This window comes from Anabrus simplex, chromosome 14 (genome assembly GCF_040414725.1).
Source record: "Anabrus simplex isolate iqAnaSimp1 chromosome 14, ASM4041472v1, whole genome shotgun sequence".
Taxonomy (NCBI): Eukaryota; Metazoa; Arthropoda; class Insecta; order Orthoptera; family Tettigoniidae; genus Anabrus; species Anabrus simplex.
In genome coordinates this window covers 21,130,462-21,152,291 of record NC_090278.1, presented here as the reverse complement: position 1 = coordinate 21,152,291, position 21,830 = coordinate 21,130,462, and the positions used below count along the sequence as shown (strand labels likewise).

The 21,830-nt window shown below is 39.2% G+C and overlaps 1 protein-coding gene across 1 annotated transcript in view; it reads left to right on the top strand.

The window, feature by feature from the left end:
• The first annotated feature begins 1,085 nt into the window (after positions 1-1,085).
• LOC136885435 (zinc finger protein 674) overlaps positions 1,086-21,830 on the top strand; it is a 68,883-nt gene continuing 48,138 nt past the window's right edge. The window contains exons 1-2 of the mRNA XM_068230265.1: positions 1,086-1,205; positions 15,554-15,683. Of these exons, the coding sequence (XP_068086366.1) occupies positions 15,618-15,683 (66 nt within the window). The 5' untranslated portion in view covers positions 1,086-1,205; positions 15,554-15,617. The remainder of the gene's footprint in view (positions 1,206-15,553; positions 15,684-21,830) is intronic.

Below are 21,830 nucleotides of genomic sequence, written 5' to 3'. Positions count from 1 at the left end.
ATATGGTAATGGGAGAAACATGATATTCCCCCTATATTATAATAAATAATTACACTAAACGTTTATTGTGGTAAAGTATTCATGGGCCGCCTCTGTGGTGCACTGGTTAACGTGAGCAGCTGCCACCCCTGGAAGCCTGGGTTCGATTCCCAGCTCCGCCACGAAATTTGAAAAGGGGCACGATGGCTGTAACGGGATTCTATCAGCCTGGGGAGGTCAACTGAGTAGAAGTGGGTTCGACTCCCACCTCAGCCATCCTCGAAGTGATTTTCCGTGGTTTCCCACTTCTCCTCCAGGCAAATGCCGGGATGGTACCTAACTTAAGGCTACGGCCGCTTCCTTCTCCCCCCCCCCACAAGGCCCCTGTTCAGCATAGCAGGTGCAGCCCTCCCTCACAGTTGTATCCCCCGACCCAATGTCTCACGATCCGTCGCCGAGTCCGTGGGAAAACCAACCCGGGAGAGTAAACAGATTAAGAAAAGAACACAGTACTCATGAGGATGCAATAATTTTAAAAATATTAACAGAATGAGGTTGTAGGTCCCTATGATTTTAAGGTTTGCTGTCATAAATATTTATGTCCATCGTTTTTATTCTAATTTACGCTTAACCACAACAGCCAAGCAGGGTTGTTCCGATTTCGAGGCCTATTCGTATGTCACTGTGCGATGATTTCGAACTACCCTACAATCGACTGATCGTGATGTTGGTCTCGTTCTGAAATATGATGAAGTGGCGGTATTCGCTTTCATGCTTCAAGCTTTCGGCAACGGACTTTAATTCTCCCCCAGCGATTCTAAAATGCGCATTTTCTACACTTTTCGTCATTTAAAGGCCATGCCCCCTTGGTTGTGTGACAACAGGAAACATGGCGGACGTTCGTTCTATTAGGTTCACCCAGGCAGCGCTTCCGCCTCTCTATGTTGTTCTAGCTCGTTGAGACACGACGATAGTCAGAGGGTGATAGTGTCTAAACTCTTAGGTACCGGTATAATATTGGCTGTTTCCCAAACAGTAGGGAAACTTCCGTTTGGTAAAGAGTAGTTCAGGATGTGCGTCAGTACAGGCAGGACACCACACATAATCTACGTATAATATTGATAGGAATATCATCTACACCTGTAGCCTTTGATTTAATCGAGTACAAAGCCTTTTTAACATGATTTTCTGTGACGCTGAAATTTGAATTGTTGATTGGCCTGAGGGTAAGGTGGTCAGTTGGTGAAATTAATTGGTATAGGTTGACTATTTATTCTACTAATCATTCACTTCGTCAAGTCGAATGTCAGGAGATGTGTCTGTTTGTTAATGCTTTCCTATTCCCAGAGCTCTAAGTTGGTCCCATGCGCGATTAGCATTTACGTTGTTAGCTATATTCCGGAAATATGTACATTTTTTTGATTTCTGATTAACTGCTTTATGCGATTTTTTAACGAAGTGTGCGTCATCTAGGGTTTGTTTATAATGTCGAAATAACGAGTCACGGTGGGCCATCATTCTCTTGGTTTCATCATCTAGCCATGGGCAAGAAGGGCGAGGAACCGTTATTCGACGCGCATTATTGCCGCATTATTTGTGAAAAAAATGCCACTTCTTTACACTGTAGCTTATCACATGACCATTATTATAATAAAATTACCGTATTTATTCTAAATCAGAATATTGCATCTTTTCTCGAACTGTTTATTCTTGCGTTCATTTCACTTGTACTCAGTATATACGAAAAACTGCTGTTATGTTGGGATGGGAGTAACAGTCGTTGGCGGGGGGGGGGGGGGGTGTTGTCGTCCAAGAAGTCCAGACCACCCAGGAGTTTTAACGAATGTACTTTTATTAAACATTTTATATATAATGTATATTAATATAGCTTCCAGTGTCCGACTCATTGGCTGAATGACCAGTGTTGAGGTCTTCGCTTGAGAGGGTCCCGGGTACGATTCCCAGCTGAGTCGGGGATTTAATTGCGTATGAATAATTCTTTTGGCTCAGAGACTGGGTGTTTGTTCCGACACTTTTCTCTTCATATTCAGACAACACACTACACTACCAACCACCAAGGAAACACACAACAGTGATTACATCAGTCCATATAGTGTTGGCGTCGAAAGGGGCATTCGGCCGAGAATCAGGGCGGAATCCACAGCTGCGACACAGTTCGCACACGCGACACCACAGATGTGGGAAAAGCGGAGGAAGAAGAAGTAGAAGATTACTATTAGTTTCCGGAATGCACTCAAATCCATCGCTATTTGTAAGAACAGATAGGTTGAGGGAATGCTCAAAAGTGTAATGAATATTGATAAAATTATATATTGATATAGATTGTACTTTCTATACATGACCTACTCAGTGTATTATATAATCACTTCACTCAGTATGTCAAATTGAAAATATAAATAGCTTATGCGTATAACAGTACTTAAATACAACAGGTACTCACCATCTGCGTTCATTTCCTTTCCTGGTTTATTCCAAATGTCATATTTGAAACCGCAGTGTATGTTTCTCGGTTGTGAAAGAACAGGATCATTTCGAACCAGTTCATCGGTCATTTCGTATTGAAAAGCGCGTACAAACTTCACAGCAGAACACGTCGTGAAACAGCAAATATATCTTTGGCGGCAATACTGAATATCACTGAACGGACACTGCGCCGGACACGACAGTCAGACTCAAAGGAACGATATGAATCATCACTGAAAAGTCACGGATATGTGTGAATATACCTTAAACATGTAATAGTCTCAGAAAGATAGTCCGAGGGAAAGGTTCCTGTAAATTTCAAGTAAGTCCGAGGACTCTAGCCTAAACATGGAATAAAGAGTGACACACTCTTGCATTCCACATCAACTTGGTGTCGAGGTGACTATGATTTTGTGACCCATAAATCTGTCTCGGGAATTATGTAACTTAAAAATTTTGTTTCTCCCTCTAGTCACCTCCATGGATGGGATTAGACTCTGTAACTTCGGGCCTTAAACCCACATAGGGTTTTTATGATATTCTGGTGAATTCCAAAGGAGTGCACTGTTCGCCTCGTAACATTTTGCTTTATCGACCAGTAACTTTAACCTTTTGTTTTTAAATAAGGCCACGTGGAACGAGTAGTTAAAGACAACATCCTCTTTTTTAATTTTGTATCTAGGTGGAGCTGATTGTTGAGCGATTAAGATAGTGAATACTGTTGATTTTTGTAAAATGTAGATTGTTCCTTTCAGAAGCCTTGGAGATGTAAATATGGAAGAATTGCCCCCTACAGTGTAATTGTGTGGAGTAAAGATCCTCTTCCTTCTAATATAAAAGCTGAAAGGTGCCTTTGAAAGGCTTGATTTTTATAAGGTTTAGAGAGTAGCTGCCTAGGTAATACTGTGGAGCAAAGTTGCTCTTGTAAGGTAGCATATTTTGGGAACTCTGTCTTCTAGAGGTATTATTATATGGGGCAGTGGTCGCTCTTGTCACATTGGCAAATTATGAGCTTCAAAGTCGTATTGTTAATTAATGCTGTCTAATTGTTCTAGGAATTTCTAACATTACTTCTCGAGATCACTTTGGTACTTGAGATTTTGTTATTCGCTTAGCAAATTGTAATATTTAAAGTATGAAAAAACGAAGGGTAAGAAAGTAAATAAAACTGAAAATTTAATATATATATATATATATACTTTTGACGGCACTTCCTAGAAGTCTATCCCGAACTTTATAATTATTGTTTGCGATTGCTGGAATTTTTGAAATTTTGTCTGTTTTTTATCACTATATCTGGCCTCGAGAAGTCCTTGCACCTCGGTACTTGCGCAATGAGGAATTAATTTATAAACTTCTAATTAGAAAGTCCTGTCTGGTGGCAGGGTTGCGGCCGATATTACTAAACTTAAATAATCGTTATATTTCCCATCTGTATTCCCTTATGTGTGGAGAAGATATTGATGAGGCTCTGTCTACTATCACGGATAATACCACTGAGCTAGCTTCTGTTGTAAGTTTCTTTGAAGTAAGTGTCCCTTCTACAAATCAGATTAAGCGTGTCCAGGCTAGATTGTTCCATTTTTCAATAGGGCGAGAGATTTATTGTCTTTATATCTGAAGGACGATCATGCAGAGGAAGCTTGTAATCTATTGGAACATCTTTCTGACATGTCCAATAGGGTTAATCGATTGTTATCCGGAGCCGCTAGTACTAAAAGCGACTAAATTCAAACAGTCAACTTAACAATGGAAGGGGACTCCAGTAGGTCTGCTGAGAGTAGGAAGTCTGTGATTAAACAGCAAACGTCTGCCCAAATGGAACAGGCATCTGATCATCTAAAACGACTCCCCACTTTCTTTATTAGCAATGCAGCTTTTGAACCCCCTCAAACTCCAATGCCACCCCTATTATTTCGCCTGGTTTTAACAGCCTGCCCCACCCCTCAGCCATTAAGGGAATATCAGAATTTTCTGTGAATTGTACTAATGATGTGATATCTTTCTTATGATTCCTAGCTGAGTTTCAGGACCATGCTTTGGTATTTGCGCTGACTCATTTTCAAATTCTACAAATTATTTACCCATACCCGGTAGGCGTCCTCTCGGATAATGCAATAGCTGATAGATCTTCAATAGAAGACTTCCATGCCCATCTCTTGACTAACTTCAATCCAGCTAGAGCTAGGTCTTCTCTAATGCAGAAGTACTGCTTCGGAGTTCAACGGCTGAACGAGAATTTGGCGGATTTCGTCCAAGACAAAGAATTCCGTACGAGGGTATTCGCTCTTAATTTTTCCGAAGATTAAATTGTACAGACCATTGTCGAGAATTTCTCCATCATACAGGTCGTACTTATGTTTTGATTCTCGACCTCATCCTTCTCTTAACTTAAGGCAATGACAGTGTCAGCCGAGGGAGTGAGGTACGCTGACAACATACGAGTCGCGAGGGAGCCCTGGGCCACCACCTCGCCGAACATTCCCTCCACGCAAGTGTTATCGTGCGCATCAGCAGAACAACTTCGCATCAAGTGTCCTCTTGTAAATACTACTGGGACTAGGAACGGAGCCAGCCCGTCTCAGGGTTGTTTTATGCGCGGGTCGCTCTTCCACTTGGCCAGAAATTGTACTTCACCTAACAGCATACTTTCCTGTTCTACTTCTGGTGTTGCCTCCTCTAACTTTGGCGATAGGAAATGACTAGCGTTGTCGGCTGAGTCACTATCTTAAGCTTCCCGAGGCTCAGCCCACGTTATATCAAGCGCCGAACTCTTCAAGGTAGAGACCCTCTCTAATTTATCATTTGAAGGCCCAAGGGAATGTCTTAGGATTTCTTTGGGGTCCCCAGGATTTGTGCTTTATCTCAAAATTAAAATTATTGATAAACCCGTCACTGCGCTATTAGATTCAGGAAGCGTTAGCTCCATTATTTATGAGGAGTGCTACTCTAAGTTGAGAGCCCGTTGCAAATTCCCAGTTTTTGTTTATCTTCTATCAAAATCATTTCGGCAAACTCTTCACCCTTAGAATTTTAGGCTACACTTTTGCTAATGTCCGCATTTCGAAATTCACTTGGAAAATTAAGTTGTTTGTTGCTAAACAGCTGTCTTGCTCTCTAATATTGGGAACCGACATCATGTCGCATTCTGGTCTTGTGCTCGATCTTCAGAGCATGCCGTGCACGTTCAAATTTAATAGTAAATTAAACATTCCTCTTATAAAATGTAGTTCTGCTTCGTCTTCATCTATTTCGCCTACCCAGAGTTAGATGCCGTTAGATCTTAGGCATCTACCTGAGGATCAGGCCGAGAGTGTTCGAAGGTTGTGTCAGTCTCTTCCAGATGTATTTTCGGAAACCCTTGGTGTTACCGACCTAATCAAATACAAGATTAAGGTGACTGATTCTATTCCGGTAAGATTTCTTCCATATAGGTTGTCTCCACCTAAAATGAAGGCTCTAAGGAGATCATCAATTACAGGTTAAAGAATGGCATTATTCGACCTTCGAAGTCGGCGGAATCATCGCCCATTTTTCTTGTACCGAAACACCAGTGTGGTTGCAGGCCAGTTGCTGATTATAGGGCTTTAAACCGTGAGGTCGTATTTCTGTCAGTGCCCCTTCCTCATCTTCATTCTTATTTACCATGAATTCGTAAGGCTAATTTCTTACAATCTCAGATCTTAACCAAGAATATAATCAGATTCCTCTGGCGGAAGTGTCCAAACATCTGGCGGCTTTTGCTACTGATTGGAATTTGTACGAATACAACCGCGTGCATTTTGGGCCTCCACGAGCGCGGCTGTGGTAACGAGACTGCTGGATGGAGTCTTATCCGATATCAAACTTGAATATCTTTATCGTTAACTTGACGATGTCATATTGTTTTCTGAAACTTTTGAAGAACACATAGATGATCGTAAGGACGTTCTAAACCGCCTTCAAAATGCTGGGTTGATAGTTAAATTACCCAAGGTCGCTTCAGCTAAGCAATTTATGATTTCCAAAGGGCATATTGAGTCGCCCGATGGAGTTTCTATCGACCATTCTAGAACGCAGGCTATTCGTGCCTTCAATACTCCTAAGGATGTTAAAGGAATCGCTAGGTTCATAGGCTTGGTGAATTTATTCACGAATTTTTTTCCAATCTTTGGTAATAGGACGGCGCCCCCAAAATTACTTCGTAGGATAGGTGTCAAGTTCGAATGGCGGCCATTGCAGCACGCTCCGTTCAAAGATTTTAAGTTAGCTCTCTGGAATGCCCCAGTCTTAGAAATTTCTCTTAGAAATTCATAGTTCAACCGATTCTTCTTGATCTGTTTTTGCTGCTGTCCTTCTTCAAGAATCTGAACTTGGGAGGAGGCCAATTTCCTAAGCGTCTAGGACTTCATTGGCTCAAGAAGCCAAGTACTCCATCTATGAATAAGAAGGAGTCTCAGTCCAGTTTGCCGTGGAGAATTTCCGACTGCATCTGGAGCATATCAAATTTGAGTCAGAAACTGACAATTATTTTTTAAGTTGGGTTTTTTCTAGGCCCCTTCATACAGGACGTATCGCTCGGTGGACTATCCGTATATCGGCTTTTCAGTTCGACGTGCGATACATTAGGGGATCTGGGAATATGGTCGCAGACGGTTTAAGCCGCATGTTGTCTAGTGATACTGAGTCCATTTAACAGGAGGAAATTTCATCTCCTTCCATTTCCATACCTCCTTTTGTTGGTACTAGTTTGACAGTTGCCCCTATGATATGCCGAGGTATCGGGAAATATCAATGAGGAGATCCAGTGTTGGCTCCTATAATTGAAACCCTTTCTTCTGGGGAACATGTTTTCCCTTATGTGGTGAGGAATGGGGTGCTGTGTTGCCCTCGAGGCATAATCAGAAGATGAACGTTGTAGATCCAGCTGTTCTTGTGCCCATGATACTCAAATATTATCATGAGACCCCATTAGGGGGACATTTACGCATCTTCAAAACCAGAGAGAAAGTCAGAGAAATGTTCATCTGGAAGAACATGGATGGCGAAATCCGGGAAATAGTTAAAGCCTTTAAACCTTGCTTTCTTAATAAGCCCACCTTGTCTACTAATTTAGGGGTATTGTCATCTCATCATACATCTCGCCCTATGGAGCGTTTCTATACAGAATATCTCGGACCATTCCCTCAATCTTAGGGGAACGGGAACAAATTCATCCTTGTGTGTGTATATGGTTTCACCAGAATTTTATGGTTTTTCCGACTTAGCTGGCTACGCTCAGTCTACTATTTCTTGCCTTAACAGTATCTTTGCTTCTTTAGGTCCTTGTGAATATATTGTGTCCGATAATGCTAAGCCATTCACATGTAATTTATTCCGAAAAGTTTGTTTTGACTTATCTCACGATACTACTTCTGCTTACTACCCCAACCATCTCTGGCTGAGCGGGTTAATCGTAATCTTCAATCACCTTTGATCGCTTTTCGTCATGAAGGTGGTTCTAGGTGGGATACTTCTCTCCATTGGTTATCTTTTGCTCTAAATTAAGCTGTTCATGAGCTACACAAGATTACTCCTGCATCTCTCATGTTTAAGAGTGGTCCCAACACACCGTTGTCTAATCTATGGTCCATTAATTAAAAATTGCCAGAGACAATAGATCCCGATAATATCAGGGACATGTGGAAAAAGGCTAAAAGTAACTTGAGGGCTTTTCATGATAGGTTAAAAAGAGATATGATCGTGGACGGAGACCCACCGATTTAAAGGTCGGAAATCAGGTCATGGATAAGAATTTCATACCCGCATGCAAGCTTGCCCCCAGATTTCTTGGGCCGTGTATTATTTTGTGTTTCTTAATAGCGGTCACCCTTTCGGTGAGCAACCCAGTCATTTGTCACAAGTAAAGCCCGTATGAAATCCACTCCTTTTCTGTACAGGGCACTAAGTCATGACAGTGAGAAAGTAGTTATATTTTTTCCTCACCTGCTTTGAACCTTAAAATTCTAAATTTAGTTTGTAAGTTTGTACGTGCGGCCTTCTGTCCTGTAATATATCAAAGAAATGTGTTGATTACCTGGGCAATCATTGAACAACGTTCCCCTCAGTAATTTCTTTTTTTCTCTTTCCGTTTCTGTCTGTCATTACCTTGCCCCTACCTCCAATACCAAGCCTGCATTTCACACACTCATCCTCGATGTCGCCCGCCTTATCTGCACCACAAACACTTACATAAAAAACTCTCTGCCTATTAAAAGAGTCACTGTCGCCCAGAAAATTATTGTTTCAGTGCCTTAATTGCCACCTGCGGCTGTGTCACAACAGATGGCGAGTGATGCTGGCACGGGGTAAGGGCCCACTCCGCTCTGGTCCAGTCTTCTTCTTCATTTGTGGTAAGGGCTGAGGGGCGATGCTTCAACCGCCTACTTCATCATGAGGCAGTACTTGAATATCTGGTTCGCGGCGACCATCACCACGGCTACCCCTCTCAGTGTACCGGGAGAGATGTATCTCTGGGTATTTTTGAGGGATACGGGGGCCCCCCACCCTGGTATCGGCAGTGGTGGGCGCTTTTGCCTCAAACTTGGACTGTACCTTCCGAACGTCTACAACTTCATAAACACTTCAAGACTGATTTTCTGCCAAATAACGTACAAATGAACTCTTCATCAAGGAATTTTCTACCTTCAATGTTCAAATTCAAAGTTTTTCAAAAAGCAAAATTTCAAAACTGTGTCATCTGTGGATGATGATGATGATGCTTGTTGTTTAAAGGGGCCTATGATCGAAGGTCATCGGCCCTGTCCTCCGTGGAAGAACTTTTAAGGGATGGAGATCTATACCGGTGGTACACCCGTGAATTTAAAAGAAGCGCCTTGTAGAAAGCCATCTGGCGTAAAGACGGTGAAACGCATTTTGGAAATTGTTTGAACATTCACCGACAAATATGTCCACAATAACCTTAGGTACGTCCCCTAGGGCAAGGACGAGCAATTATATTTTGAAGTAATTTTGTGTGTTAAGGTGTCCTAAACTGAATTGTTTATTGATTTTTTCCGACGTTCCAAAGTTTTCAACACTTCTATCTCTTCCCGTCGACTTAAAACTGTAGCCAGTAGGAAATTTTTTACACTTATTTATCTACCAATCAACATTTTGTAATATTTACTAAATTAACCAATGGGAATAGTGGGTGTGTCAGGGTCTTAGCCCAGAGTTTTCTGGACCCTTCCTCTCCGCTATAAAAGCCTAGGGCTGGTGAGTCATGTTGTCTTTGTGATCGCTCCAGTCTAGAGTGTGTTAGTAAGAGTGGCAGGGGGAAAGGCCGCCTCGTCCACCTTCGGGAATTCCACCAGCTCAAGTTAATGACAGACGCACTTTAGACATGTGATAGTCTCAGAAATATAGTCCGAGGAAAAAGTTCCGAATCTTAGTAATGCAACATTTATTTCATCAATATTAATTTCAAAGTTCAAATGTAAAGTTCAAGTAAGTCTGTGGACTCTAGCCTAAACAGGGAATGATGCATGAGCCCCTCTTGTATTCCTCTTCAATTAGGTGTCGAGGTGACTACAATTCCGTAACCGTTTAATCTATCTTGGGAATTGTGTAACTTAAATATTTTGTTTCTCGCTCTAGTCACCTCCGCAGGATGGGATTAGCCTCTGTAACTTCGGGCCTGAAGCCCGCATAGGGTTTTAATGATGTTTTGGTAAATTCCAAAGGAGTGTAAGTGTTCGCCTTCTGACATTTTGCTTTTTCGGCCAGTAACTTTAACCTTTAGTTTTTAATTAAGGCCGCGTAGAATGGGTACTGGTTACCCCTCTCAAAGTCAACACCTTCTCTTTTAAATTTTATGTTCAGGTAGAGCTGATAGTTGAGCGATTAAGACAGTGAATACCATTGATTTTGTTAAAATGTAGATTGTGCCTTTCAGTCATGGAACATGTAAATTTGGGGGAATTGCCCCCTAGAGTGTAATTGTGAGGAGCTTAGACGCTTTACCTTCTATTATAAAAGTTTAAAGGTGCCTTTCAACGGCTGGAATTTTATAAGGTTTCGAGAGTAGTTGCCTACATAATTTTGTGGAGTAACGGTGCTGTTGTAATGTAGCATAATTTGGGAACTGTCTTCTTGGGGTATTATTGAATGGAGCAGGGGTCGCTCTTGTCAAATTGGTAAATTAGGAGCTTCAAGCCCGTATTGTTCATTAATGTTGTCTAATTGTTCAAGGAATTTCTAACACTACTTCTCGAGCACACTTTTGTACCTGAAATATTCTTATTCGTTTAGCAAATGGTAAAATTTAAGTCTGAAAAACAAAGACCAAAAGAAAAGAAAAGGTAGGCTTAATAAGGAAATAAAACTGACTGACAATGTTAAAGTTTTAAATTAATCTTCCATCTTTTGCGTATCCACCCATTCATGCCCGCACCTCCTTTCACCTCTGCGTTTCAAAATATCCGCGTAACAGAAAGAAATAAAATTTCAACATTTAGTGCGTTAAATTATGCTCTGCTCAATTCCTTTCCCGCCCATTCACCCCAGTACTATCTTACACCTCTGTGGTCCGCGATATTTCCAGAATAATAATAAATAAATAAATAAATAAATAAATAAATAATAATAATAATAATAATAATAATAATAATAATAATAATAATAATAATAACAACAACAACAACAATAATAATAATACAATTAATACCGGTAATAATAATAAAACTGCACGATTTTATTTCCATTATACGAAGAATTCGATCATTTCACTCAGTTGTACCCTCCTTCCATGGATGCCCACATACGTTACGGCGTATGTACCTGCTGACGTATTCTTTTTCTCTCCTGAAGCAACCGACGTCGAATATTTTTATTCCCCTTTTTATACCCGGAGAGACCGAGCTCGATAGCTGCAGTCGCTTAAGTGCGGACAGTATCCAGTATTCGGGAGATAGTAGGTTCGAACCCCACTGTCGGCAGCCCTGAAAATGGTATTCCGTGGTTTCCCATTTTCACTCCAGGCAAATGCTGGGGCTGTACCTTAATTAAGGCCACGGCCGCTTCCTTCCCACTCCTAGCCCTTTCCTGTCCCATCGTCGCCGTAAGACCTATCTGTGTCGGTGCGACGTAAAACAACTAGCAAAAAAAAAGAAAAATGCCCGGAGAGGTTCCTTCTGTCTTATATATCCTGTTTGGGCCAGACATAGGTGACTTTGCACCTATAGTTGTCATTTCAATATGTTCGGCTCCATGGCCGAATGGTTAGCGTGCTGGCCTTTGGCCACAGGGGTCCCGGGCTCGATTCCCGGCAGGGCCGGGAATTTTATCCATCATTGCTTAATTTCTCTGGCACGGGGGCTGGGTGTATGTGTAGTCATCATGACGCGCAGGTCGCCTACGGGAGTCAAATTAAAAGACCTGCACCTGGCGAGCCGAACCCGTCCTGGGATCTCCCGGCACTAAAAGCCATTTCATTTTTCATTTCAGTAAGTGTCGTATACTCTGTAGTTTTCTCTGGTAATACATCTTTTCCTAAATTCGGCCTGTTCTACTGACTGATGCTAATCAAATTTGTGTTTCAAGAGTTTGTTTAAAGTGATTAAACTACATTAAAATACGAGGTTTTGTTTCGAAGTGTCAGGTATGTTGTTAGAGAAGACGCGTATTATCCACTTGTACAGCTTATCCCGTTACTTGTGCTACGCATCTTCATTGAAGGAATTGTGATTTCTGTCATTTTACGCTGTGTAAACATTCTCGAACACATTGTTGGTAATGTTTAAAATTCAATAATTTACACTTGCTAAACTTATAGACCTCAATCGAGATCCGAGAGAAGTTATTACTAATTATTCTCAGTTTCAGCATTCTGCATACATTCACATATTTTTAATATTTTAAATTTTCTTACATTTCAATTTTAATCAAACATTAAAATGCATTATGTAGGCGTTTGTAACTGGCTTTCTTTTAGAAAACTCCTAGCCTTTGCGTATCAAGTGCCGGGAAGTGGTGTGTTGTAACAATATCACGTTTATCTAAATTTAGTGGAATGAGGAATTGTTCTGATGAACTACGCCGGTGAAGATATGCAGATGGTAGTTTCAGAAAGAAAATGCATGATTTAGTGTATAATTTTAATTATTATACTGATGTGTTATTTACCTCTGTGTGCGATTTGAAAGTGACGCTGTGAATGTTGAGATTTTCTTTACACTGTAGGCTGCAAAAGATGTTAGCAGGGTTCGAAATTTTGACAGTTGTTGCGTTTAGTATATCTGTAATATTATCATACTGTATGTAGAATTCTTGTTGTTATGGAGATCCTTCTGTATCACGTCGTAATCCCACAACAGCTATATCTGGTATTTACTCCTGATATTATAGTTATCAGTAGCCTGCCTCCCTTTCGTAAGATATTTCCTGATTTATTGGTGGGTAAAAGATCTTCTTCAGGGATCACTGGTGGTAAGTTTGCATGGTTTGAATCCCAGGATCAGCTGTCCTTAAAATCGTTCCTGTGGTAATTTCTAATTTTCTCATTAATTAACTCCCCTACCTTCCTAATCCTAGCCCTTTTTGTTCGATTTGTTAGTACAACATTAAATCACAGGTTCTTCTTCTTCATTTTCCATTACCAGTCTTCTGGGTTGAGTTGTTGATCAAGGACCTTCTCAGTTCTCTCTCTTCACCACTCCTTTTCTTCCTCCAAAATTTCCTCTACTTTTACTCCTCTCCTCTCTGAACTCTCCTTTACCATATCCATCCACCTCTTTCTGGACATCATCTGATATCTTTCTCCTACTATTTTCTCTGTGAATACTCACTTTGGAACTCTACCTCCTTCCATTCTCATCATGTGTCCATACACATTCAGCTTACTCTTCTCTGTCTTGCTGTATAGTTCAGTGAATCCAATTCTCTCCCTGATTTCTATGTTTCTGATTGAATCCCTTCATGTCTTCCCTATTATTCCTCTAAGAAATTTTGTCTTTGCCTCTTATTCTGTTTTTATCATGTTGTGATTCTGTGCATGTGCCCGCTGCATATGTCAAAATTGGTGTGTAATACATTGGGTGCAAAATTTTCTTTTATTTCTTCTTTCGTTCCTTTGAAATGTCCCAGTTCCAGACTATATTCTCACACATTGGTAATACCCATTGTCTTGTTCAATTCCCTTTCCAATTTGTTAATTTATTTCCCTTCTTCTTTAATTGTTCTCCCTGAATATTTAAAGTTTTCCACAACTTCTAATGGTCTACCATTTACTTCAATATTCCCACTTCTCTATTAACTCTCGACACCACTATTATCATGCACTTTCCACACTTATTTTCATTCCATATTCCTCTGTCTCCTGATTCCTTACTGTATCTTGTTCTTGTACTTCCATTCATGTTCTCCCCATACCGGTATGTATCTATCTATCTATCTATCTAGTGTGTTATCTGCCTCCTTGGTTCCCATATTTTGTTTTATACTCTTGTGGATTTCATCCATGACTGTAATGAAGAGTGGAGGGGATAATACACATCCCTGTTGACATCTTGTTTCTACTTTGAATCAGTTGGTTTGTCCTTTGGTAGTCTTCATACAACTTACTTACTTTTTGTTTATGGCTTCTATAATTGGTTCTTCACCTTTCCTTGGCTTCTCTTTTATCACTGCATCCAAGAACACTTGCCAAGGTACACTGTCATTTGCCCTCTCAATATCTATAAATATCTCCACTAAATCCTGCCTAAACACCCATCATTTGTCCATCATGTTCTTTGATTCAGCAGACTTAGAAACTTAGAAAGTTATCTTTACAATGAGTGTGGAGTATGGCACTGTGTGAAAGTGATACATGGATAATAACTGGAGCTGAGGAAACAGCATTGAAGCCTTTGGAATGCCATGTTATCAGAAGTTATTGAAGATCAATAGAACATGTCTCAAATAAACAGATAGTTAATCAGCTTGATGAGACGAGAATGGTTTGAGGGAATTTGATTCTAGGAAGGAAACTTTGATGAGACAAATGTCAAGGCACTGAAGCAAAGTGCAAAGGATAAAAATGGTAGAATGATTCCAAGACTCGGCTGATCAAGGTGATATGCAAATGGAATAGTCACTGAAGTTTCAAAAAGTTTTGTGCATTTCAATCATATTCAATGTAGATTGAACATTTAAAAAGAGAAGTCATCTTGCTGTGGTTACAGTTCCATATAAAACTGTATGTTATATAGCTATGATTATAACGTAAGTTTTCATGTAAAACTAGGGGTCCTTTGACTATGATCTTGATGATGTAGATGATATAGATAGATCTATATCATCTGATGGCGAAGCAGGCATCAATTATTGCTAATGAGACAGTCTCTCATAGTGCATTGGCACTGCCTGTGGCTCCAAGTAGCCTATGCTGTGGCCTCCTTGGTATGCACTAGCCATGCGTCTTGGTGGGCGTGCTAAGTACAAACGTCTGCATTTTGCCCATTGTGCTAAGTTGGGCTCATCCAACGAAGAATGTGTTAGCTGGAAAGTTTATAATGTCCAATAACAGACCATTATATTGGTATTATCAATAGATATGTTAAATTAGATTTCCTATGGAAGTGATCACTGTACTAGAAGTCATGTACCGAGCTCGATAACTGCAGTCGCTTAAGTGCGGCCAGTATTAAGTATTCAGAAGATAGTAGGTTCGAACCCCACTGTCGGCAGCCCTGAAAATGGTTTTCCGTGGTTTACCATTTTCACACCAGGCAAATGCTGGGGCTGTACATTAATTAAGGCCACGGCCACTTCCTTCCCACTCCTAGCCCTTCCCTGTCCCATCGTCGCCATAAGACCTGTCTGCGTCGGTGCGACGTACAGCAAAAAAAAAAAAAAGAAGTCGTGTAAAAGTGGAGGTCCTTAGCTACGATTGTAGTATCAGTCATAGAAAACTTGAGGTCCTATAGGTATGATCACGATATCAGCAGTCATGTAAAATTTTGGGTCTTTTCGGTATGATCATTAAATTAAGGGTCATATAAAATTAGGGCTTTTTGTTTAGTCAGCTGACAAATAACCTAAATAGCAATCACAGCAATAATGTAATGTATTTTTCTGGCCTGTGTTTCAGTGTAAGTTCATTAGACGAAATCAACAATCCCAGTACCTTCCAACTACTTCAGTTGCAGTGTGAAATGGACCTGGAAGTAAAGATCAAAGAGGAACCAGCATGGCTTGAAGGAAACACAAATGTATCACTTGTAAGTTTCGTACCAGATAACTTTATATAGATCAGATTTTAACCATTAGTAGATGAATAAGTTAGTTAGGGGCATAATGCACTATGTGCTTTCCCCATTATCACCAGCAGTCACCATTTGCTGCATGGGCGTCTAGGTTGATGTCTCTGTTTTGTTTGTTTGTCTTGAAGTATGCCACAGTGCACTGCACAAAGCTGTCAGCTTTAGGAACTGCAAACGACAGTATTGATGTACATCTACAGTTCTGGCTAGTGATAAAATCATTGTTCATGGGACAAGGAAAGACGTTCTGGTGGCTTAAGCCCTCAGGTATGGCCACCTAGTGGACAATTGGCCTCTGGTATTTACTGGGGAGACTGCAGTGCTTTCTTTGTTTGATAGTAGCAAAAAGCTGAATTAATGTTGTGTGCTTGATAATGAAGTAATCTTGGTTAGTTCCAGCTAGTGACGAAGTTGTGAAAGCCAGTGTTTCGAGATCGAAGCATCAGGGCATTTCATGTGCCCGGGCCCATCAAAATTGAAATGGATTTCTGGAGGGTGTGCGGTTACGTTTTTATTCTGCATGGTTTGGTAATGGTATCGTTGTGGGATTGACATAATTTTCTATCATATGTTAGCCAATTGCAGTGCTAGTAGCTGCTGAACTCAAGGATGATTTTGGGTGTCACAATGAATTAGGTTATGTCGGTAGTCCCTGGCTCTCATAGTGAACACATTTTTCTTCCAAAAGGAATTCCAGGTGAAAACAACTTTTCATGGTACCCTCTCACGCCCATTGATCCTATATTGGAACATTTATGTTTGAAGGTAATTTAAAAGTCTATTTTTCAACTTGCCAGGATTATCCTCCTGATAAACCTGTATGTTAAAGATTAAATTCCAAGGGAATGACAATTTCAAACACAAACGTTAAGGAATTATGACTTACCTTTCCGACGAGCACATACCGCCAACTTAACTGCTGATGTCACCTCGTGGAGCAGCACGTAGGTGTTGTGGAGAACATTTTCTGGTGGTGTGTATGATGTACCGTTATGTAATATGAATGAATGCACGTTAATAGTTTTAGATAAATAAAGTATGGAATTGAAATAAAGAATATCTGTTGAATATTATTATGTTAAATGCTAATGTAATGCGTAAGTTTTGTCCAGAAATTATTTGATTAGAGCATAGAGGGGGAATTTTTAGGTGTGTACGTTCTTTTAAGTTGGTTACATTAGCATTTTTTGCAATGTAAAGTTTGATTGCTTGCTTTATATTCAAATATTTACTTTTAATTTTGATGTGTAAAATTTTTGATCTTTGTTGATGTCTGTGGAATGGTGTGAGCTGTCATACATGTGCTTCTCGAAGGCTAAATGCCGATTATATCTGATTTCTTTTTTTGTCTTGTTTGTATCTTGAGTGGAAGTTATATTTCATTTGACCTATTTATGTGGCATTGCAGTTCGGGTCTTGGCACTTGAGTTCGTGGACATCTACCTTTGAGAAAGTGTCTATTTTGTTTAGATTGCACTTGCTGATGTGTATCTGCAGTGTGTTGTTCATTCTAAAGGCTACTTGAAGACTTTATTACTTGAAAATATTAGTTACTTTATATGCGTTCTTGTTAACGTAGTTGAGAACCACATATTTTTCCTTGTCATGTGGGGTTATTTCCCAGGGATTTTTCTTATGTTTATCTACTGTGCCTGGAGGGTGGATATTTTCTTTTATGATTTGTTTAATGATCTTTATCTCATCATTGAAATCCAATGTACTCATTGGTATGGAAATAGTTCTGTGTATCATTGTGTTCAGTCCTACAAGTTTGAGTGTGTATTGGTAGCTCGACCCAATTACTGTAGCAGGCAACTTCTAAGTGAGCTTTCTATATACTTTTTAAGGCAGGTTGTTATCATTATTCCTGCTGATTGTGATGTCTAAATAGTTTATTTTCTTGCTATTCTCTGGCTCCATTTTGAACCTGATGGACTTGTGTAAGGAATTTAGTGTCTTTGATAACTGGTGTGTACTAGTGATGTCATTATCAAATATGCATATGATGTCCTCTACCTATCTGCTCCATTGTAAGAATCCTTTTGAATGCTGACCCGCTAAGAAGATGTTTTCGATGTTATTCGGGAAAATGTTTGCTATTATACCTGATAATGGTGAGCCCATCGTTAACCTTTCTTTTAGGCAATAGATTTTGTCGTAGAATGCAAAGCAATTTTGGTGTAGTGTTATTCTAAGGAGGCTTATAATTTGTTTGGCTTCTTATGGTGAATTGTTTTCTTTCAGAAGATTTTCGATCATTTTAATGGATTCATCTAATGGTATGTTGGTGTACATGTTAGTGATGTCAGAGGATATCATACATGTGCTCTCTGTTATTTTTAGTTTACTTAGTTCTTTGATTAGTTCTAGGCTGCTTTTAATTGATCAGTCTTCATTAGGTGTGTAGAAAAAAGAGAAGATTTCATCAACAACAATGGAATTCAAGAACTACAGCGTGACCATACAAATAAGTTTCAAAATGAAATAAAACAAGCTGTCAAGGAAACAGACTTTATTCTCACAAAACAAGAACAAGAAAACCTCAACATCAAAAATCCAAAAATCTGCACACTAAGAGCCTCCCCAAAATACAGAAAAACTCATGTCCCAGTAGACCAATAGTAAATTTTAAGGATGTTACAATTTAGGCAAACAACTCAACCAAATTTTAAAAGAGAAAACTCACATAAAAATACAGATAAATTAAAACCAGCCTAGAAGTAGTTAAAGAAACAAATAAACTTAAAATAAGAGAGAGTATACATATGATATCCTTCCACAATCCTAACATGTACACCAACATACCAATAGATGAATCCATTAAAATTGTCAAAAATCGTCTTAAAGGAAACACTTCACTAAAGGAAACCGAAGCAATTATAACCTTTTTAGCTACACCAAAGTTGCTTTGCATTCAACAAGAAAATCTGTTGCCAAAGGAAAGCTTTAGCCATGGGCTCACCGTTATAGGGTATAATAGCAAGCAATCTTCTGAATAACTTTGGAAACATCTTCTGATCCTTTCAGTGTTTAAAAGGACTCTTGCACTGGATCAGATATGTAGATGACATCTTATGCATGTATGATATTATCATTACTACAGTAATGCACAACAGTTATTAAACACACTAAATTCTTTACACAAGTCCATCCGGTTCACAATGGAGCCAGAAAGTAACAAGAAAATGAATTATTTAGACTTAACAATCAGCAGGTATAATGATAACCTATCTTACAAAGTATACTGAAAGCCCACTCAGATGTCGTATGCTTATGACCAGTTGAACTACCAATACACACTTAAAATAGCAGGGTTGAATACAGTGATACACAGAGCTATTTCCATAGCAATGTGCATAGTGGACTTCAATGAAGAGATGCAAATCATTAAACAAATCGCAAAAGAAAACAAGCACCCTCCAGGCAGAGTAGATAAACCATTAAATAAACATAAGAAAAATCCCTGGGAAGCTAACACACATGACAAGAAAAAATACGTGGTTCTCATCTACATTAACAAGAACACATAAAAGGTAGTTTATATTTTCGAGAAACAATGATTTAAAGTAGCCTTTGGAATGAACATTATGCTGCAGATACACAACAGCAAGTGCAATCTAAACAGCCAAGACCCTTTCTCAAAATCAGGAGTCTACGAACTCAAGTGCCAAGAACTCAACTACAATGCCGTTTATATAAGTTGAACAAAACATAACTTCCACACAATATACATAGAACACAAGAAACATGATCAGATATAATTGGCATTCAGCATTTGGGAAGCATATATACGATAGTACAAACTATTTCACAGACATCAACACTGATCTAAAAATTTTATGCTTCAAAAAATCTTACAATGTAAAGGAAGCAATCGAAATCTACATCACAAGAAATGCTAATATAACCAACCTGAATGATCATACACACTTAAAATTTTTTGTGATCTTCGCTCTACTCACATAATGTCTGGACAGCGCTTGCTCCTTTAATTAGCATTTATCATAATAATAGCCAGTAGATGTTCTCTATTTCAATTCCATGCTTTAATTACCTAAAATCATTAACTTGCATCCATCCATATTACATCAAAGTATATTATAACACGAAGTAGGTTAATAACTTTCTTTCTCCTCGGCAGAGTTAAAAGAATGTTCGACAGCGCTTCACTTGCTCCAATCTATTTCCCCCCATCCTCTCCATGATACAGTATACTAGATTTTAATATCCATAGAGAGGGATCCACAATGCTCCCCACACTGCTCCCATGCTTCGCCTTCCCTCTCCATGAGCAGTGTGCTATACTCAAATCTTTCCATTTGCCTCTCCATGACCACTGTCCTGAAATAGTATTTGGGCAATGGACTTAGAATTGGCAGTCTAGATAAGTACTGAAGTTTTTTCTTTATATTAATACATGCAAAAATATTATTTGTCAGTACTGGTTTGTATTATCACTAATCACTCTATCATTGACAAGTTTACACAATGTAAACAATACAACATATATACGTATGTTGTAAGTGATTTGATAGAATCTAGGGTTGTTCCTGTAGAATGAAACATGCCATTCCTTGTATAATAATGTGTATTTTTTACAGCTTTGTTTGTAGTGTTATAATATATGATAAAATTTTTGTGTTTTTGACAGACTGGAAAATTTTTAATGTTACATTTAACTAAGTCTACTATGGTAAATATGGCTTTACTCTTAATAACCTCTCTGTTTTGTGCATCACTTTTACTTCCTTTCCTTAGTTTGGCTACTGTTCGATTTCTTGTATGTTGAATGGGATTTTATACCTTATCCCGCCATTGGTAGCTCCTAACAATAACATTCCTTATTGAGAAGTTTTTTGGTTTAAGACTGAAACTTTTTGCACTCCAGATATTCGCAAATGGGTACAAGTCACATGTTTTACACTACGATTCACGCACACGTGTCACGTGGGAATGTTTGGGAAGTGTGTTGTGTCCACGCCTCGCTATGATGCCGGTCGTGTCACAGGCAGTGTTAGGTGCATTTTAGCCTCAATACCTGAGGCGTCACAGTTTTAGTGCATTCCACGCTGGTGTACTGTTTAAGTAAAAAGTATCACTGTATTGTTATAGTGGCCAATAGTCCTAGTGAATCTGTTCTTTTGAGCTGGATTGAAGTAGAGGACAACATATTTACTGATGTTGATGATCAAGTCCTTCTTCGACTGATGAATTGATGCTCGTACTGAACATTCCATGCATAAGGATAAGGAGCAATCCAATGATTCAGAAATAGATACGATACAGTACTAACTAGTACCCAAATTCTTCAGCCTATACCCTCCAACTCAGTATTCTGCATCCGAAAGAACCACAGTGCAGCCCTCAAGACAACAGAAAACCTTGAAACATCCATCCACTGCAGCCATAATTGTTACCAAAAAGTGTAGGGTAGGTGTATTTATTTCAGAAAATCCCGGGCGCAAACCAAGATGTGCCTACTGCCGAGTCCAGAAAAACCGATTTACGTCAGCTCACTGTGATGTGTGCAGATGCTCAGTATGCAAAGTGCACACTGGACTAAAAAAGTAGTGTGCAGTGACTGTTTTCTGCAAGAAGTTGAAAGAAATGAGTGAAGAGGACAATAATAGAAAATAATGAGGTTTACAAACCATGATCAAATTTGTTTTGTACTATAATATGCATTTCAAATGCCAAGGTTCTTTGTTCCTTTTCATAATGTTTAGTAATAGTTATGTAGATTTATATAAATAAAAAGGGGTAACATAAAACCAGTCTGAAAAAACTAAATTATAATTAGCTTCTAAAAGAATGAAAACAATGCATGAATCAAAATTGTTTTAGCAAATATTAGATAATAAACAATTGTGGATATATACAAATATGTAAGTATATACATACCTAGGTATATAATAAATAACCGGTGACTAGTATAATATATTCAAACTGCCAAGAAGAGCCCGTATAAGTACTAAAATAATATACCAAGCTGAAGTTAGGGAGTGCCTATACACGCTACCTCTCACGTGAGGACAATGCTATCAATGATGGGTTAATTCTCTTTCATTAGTAAATTAACTTCCCTTTCAGACCTGAAAGAAAACT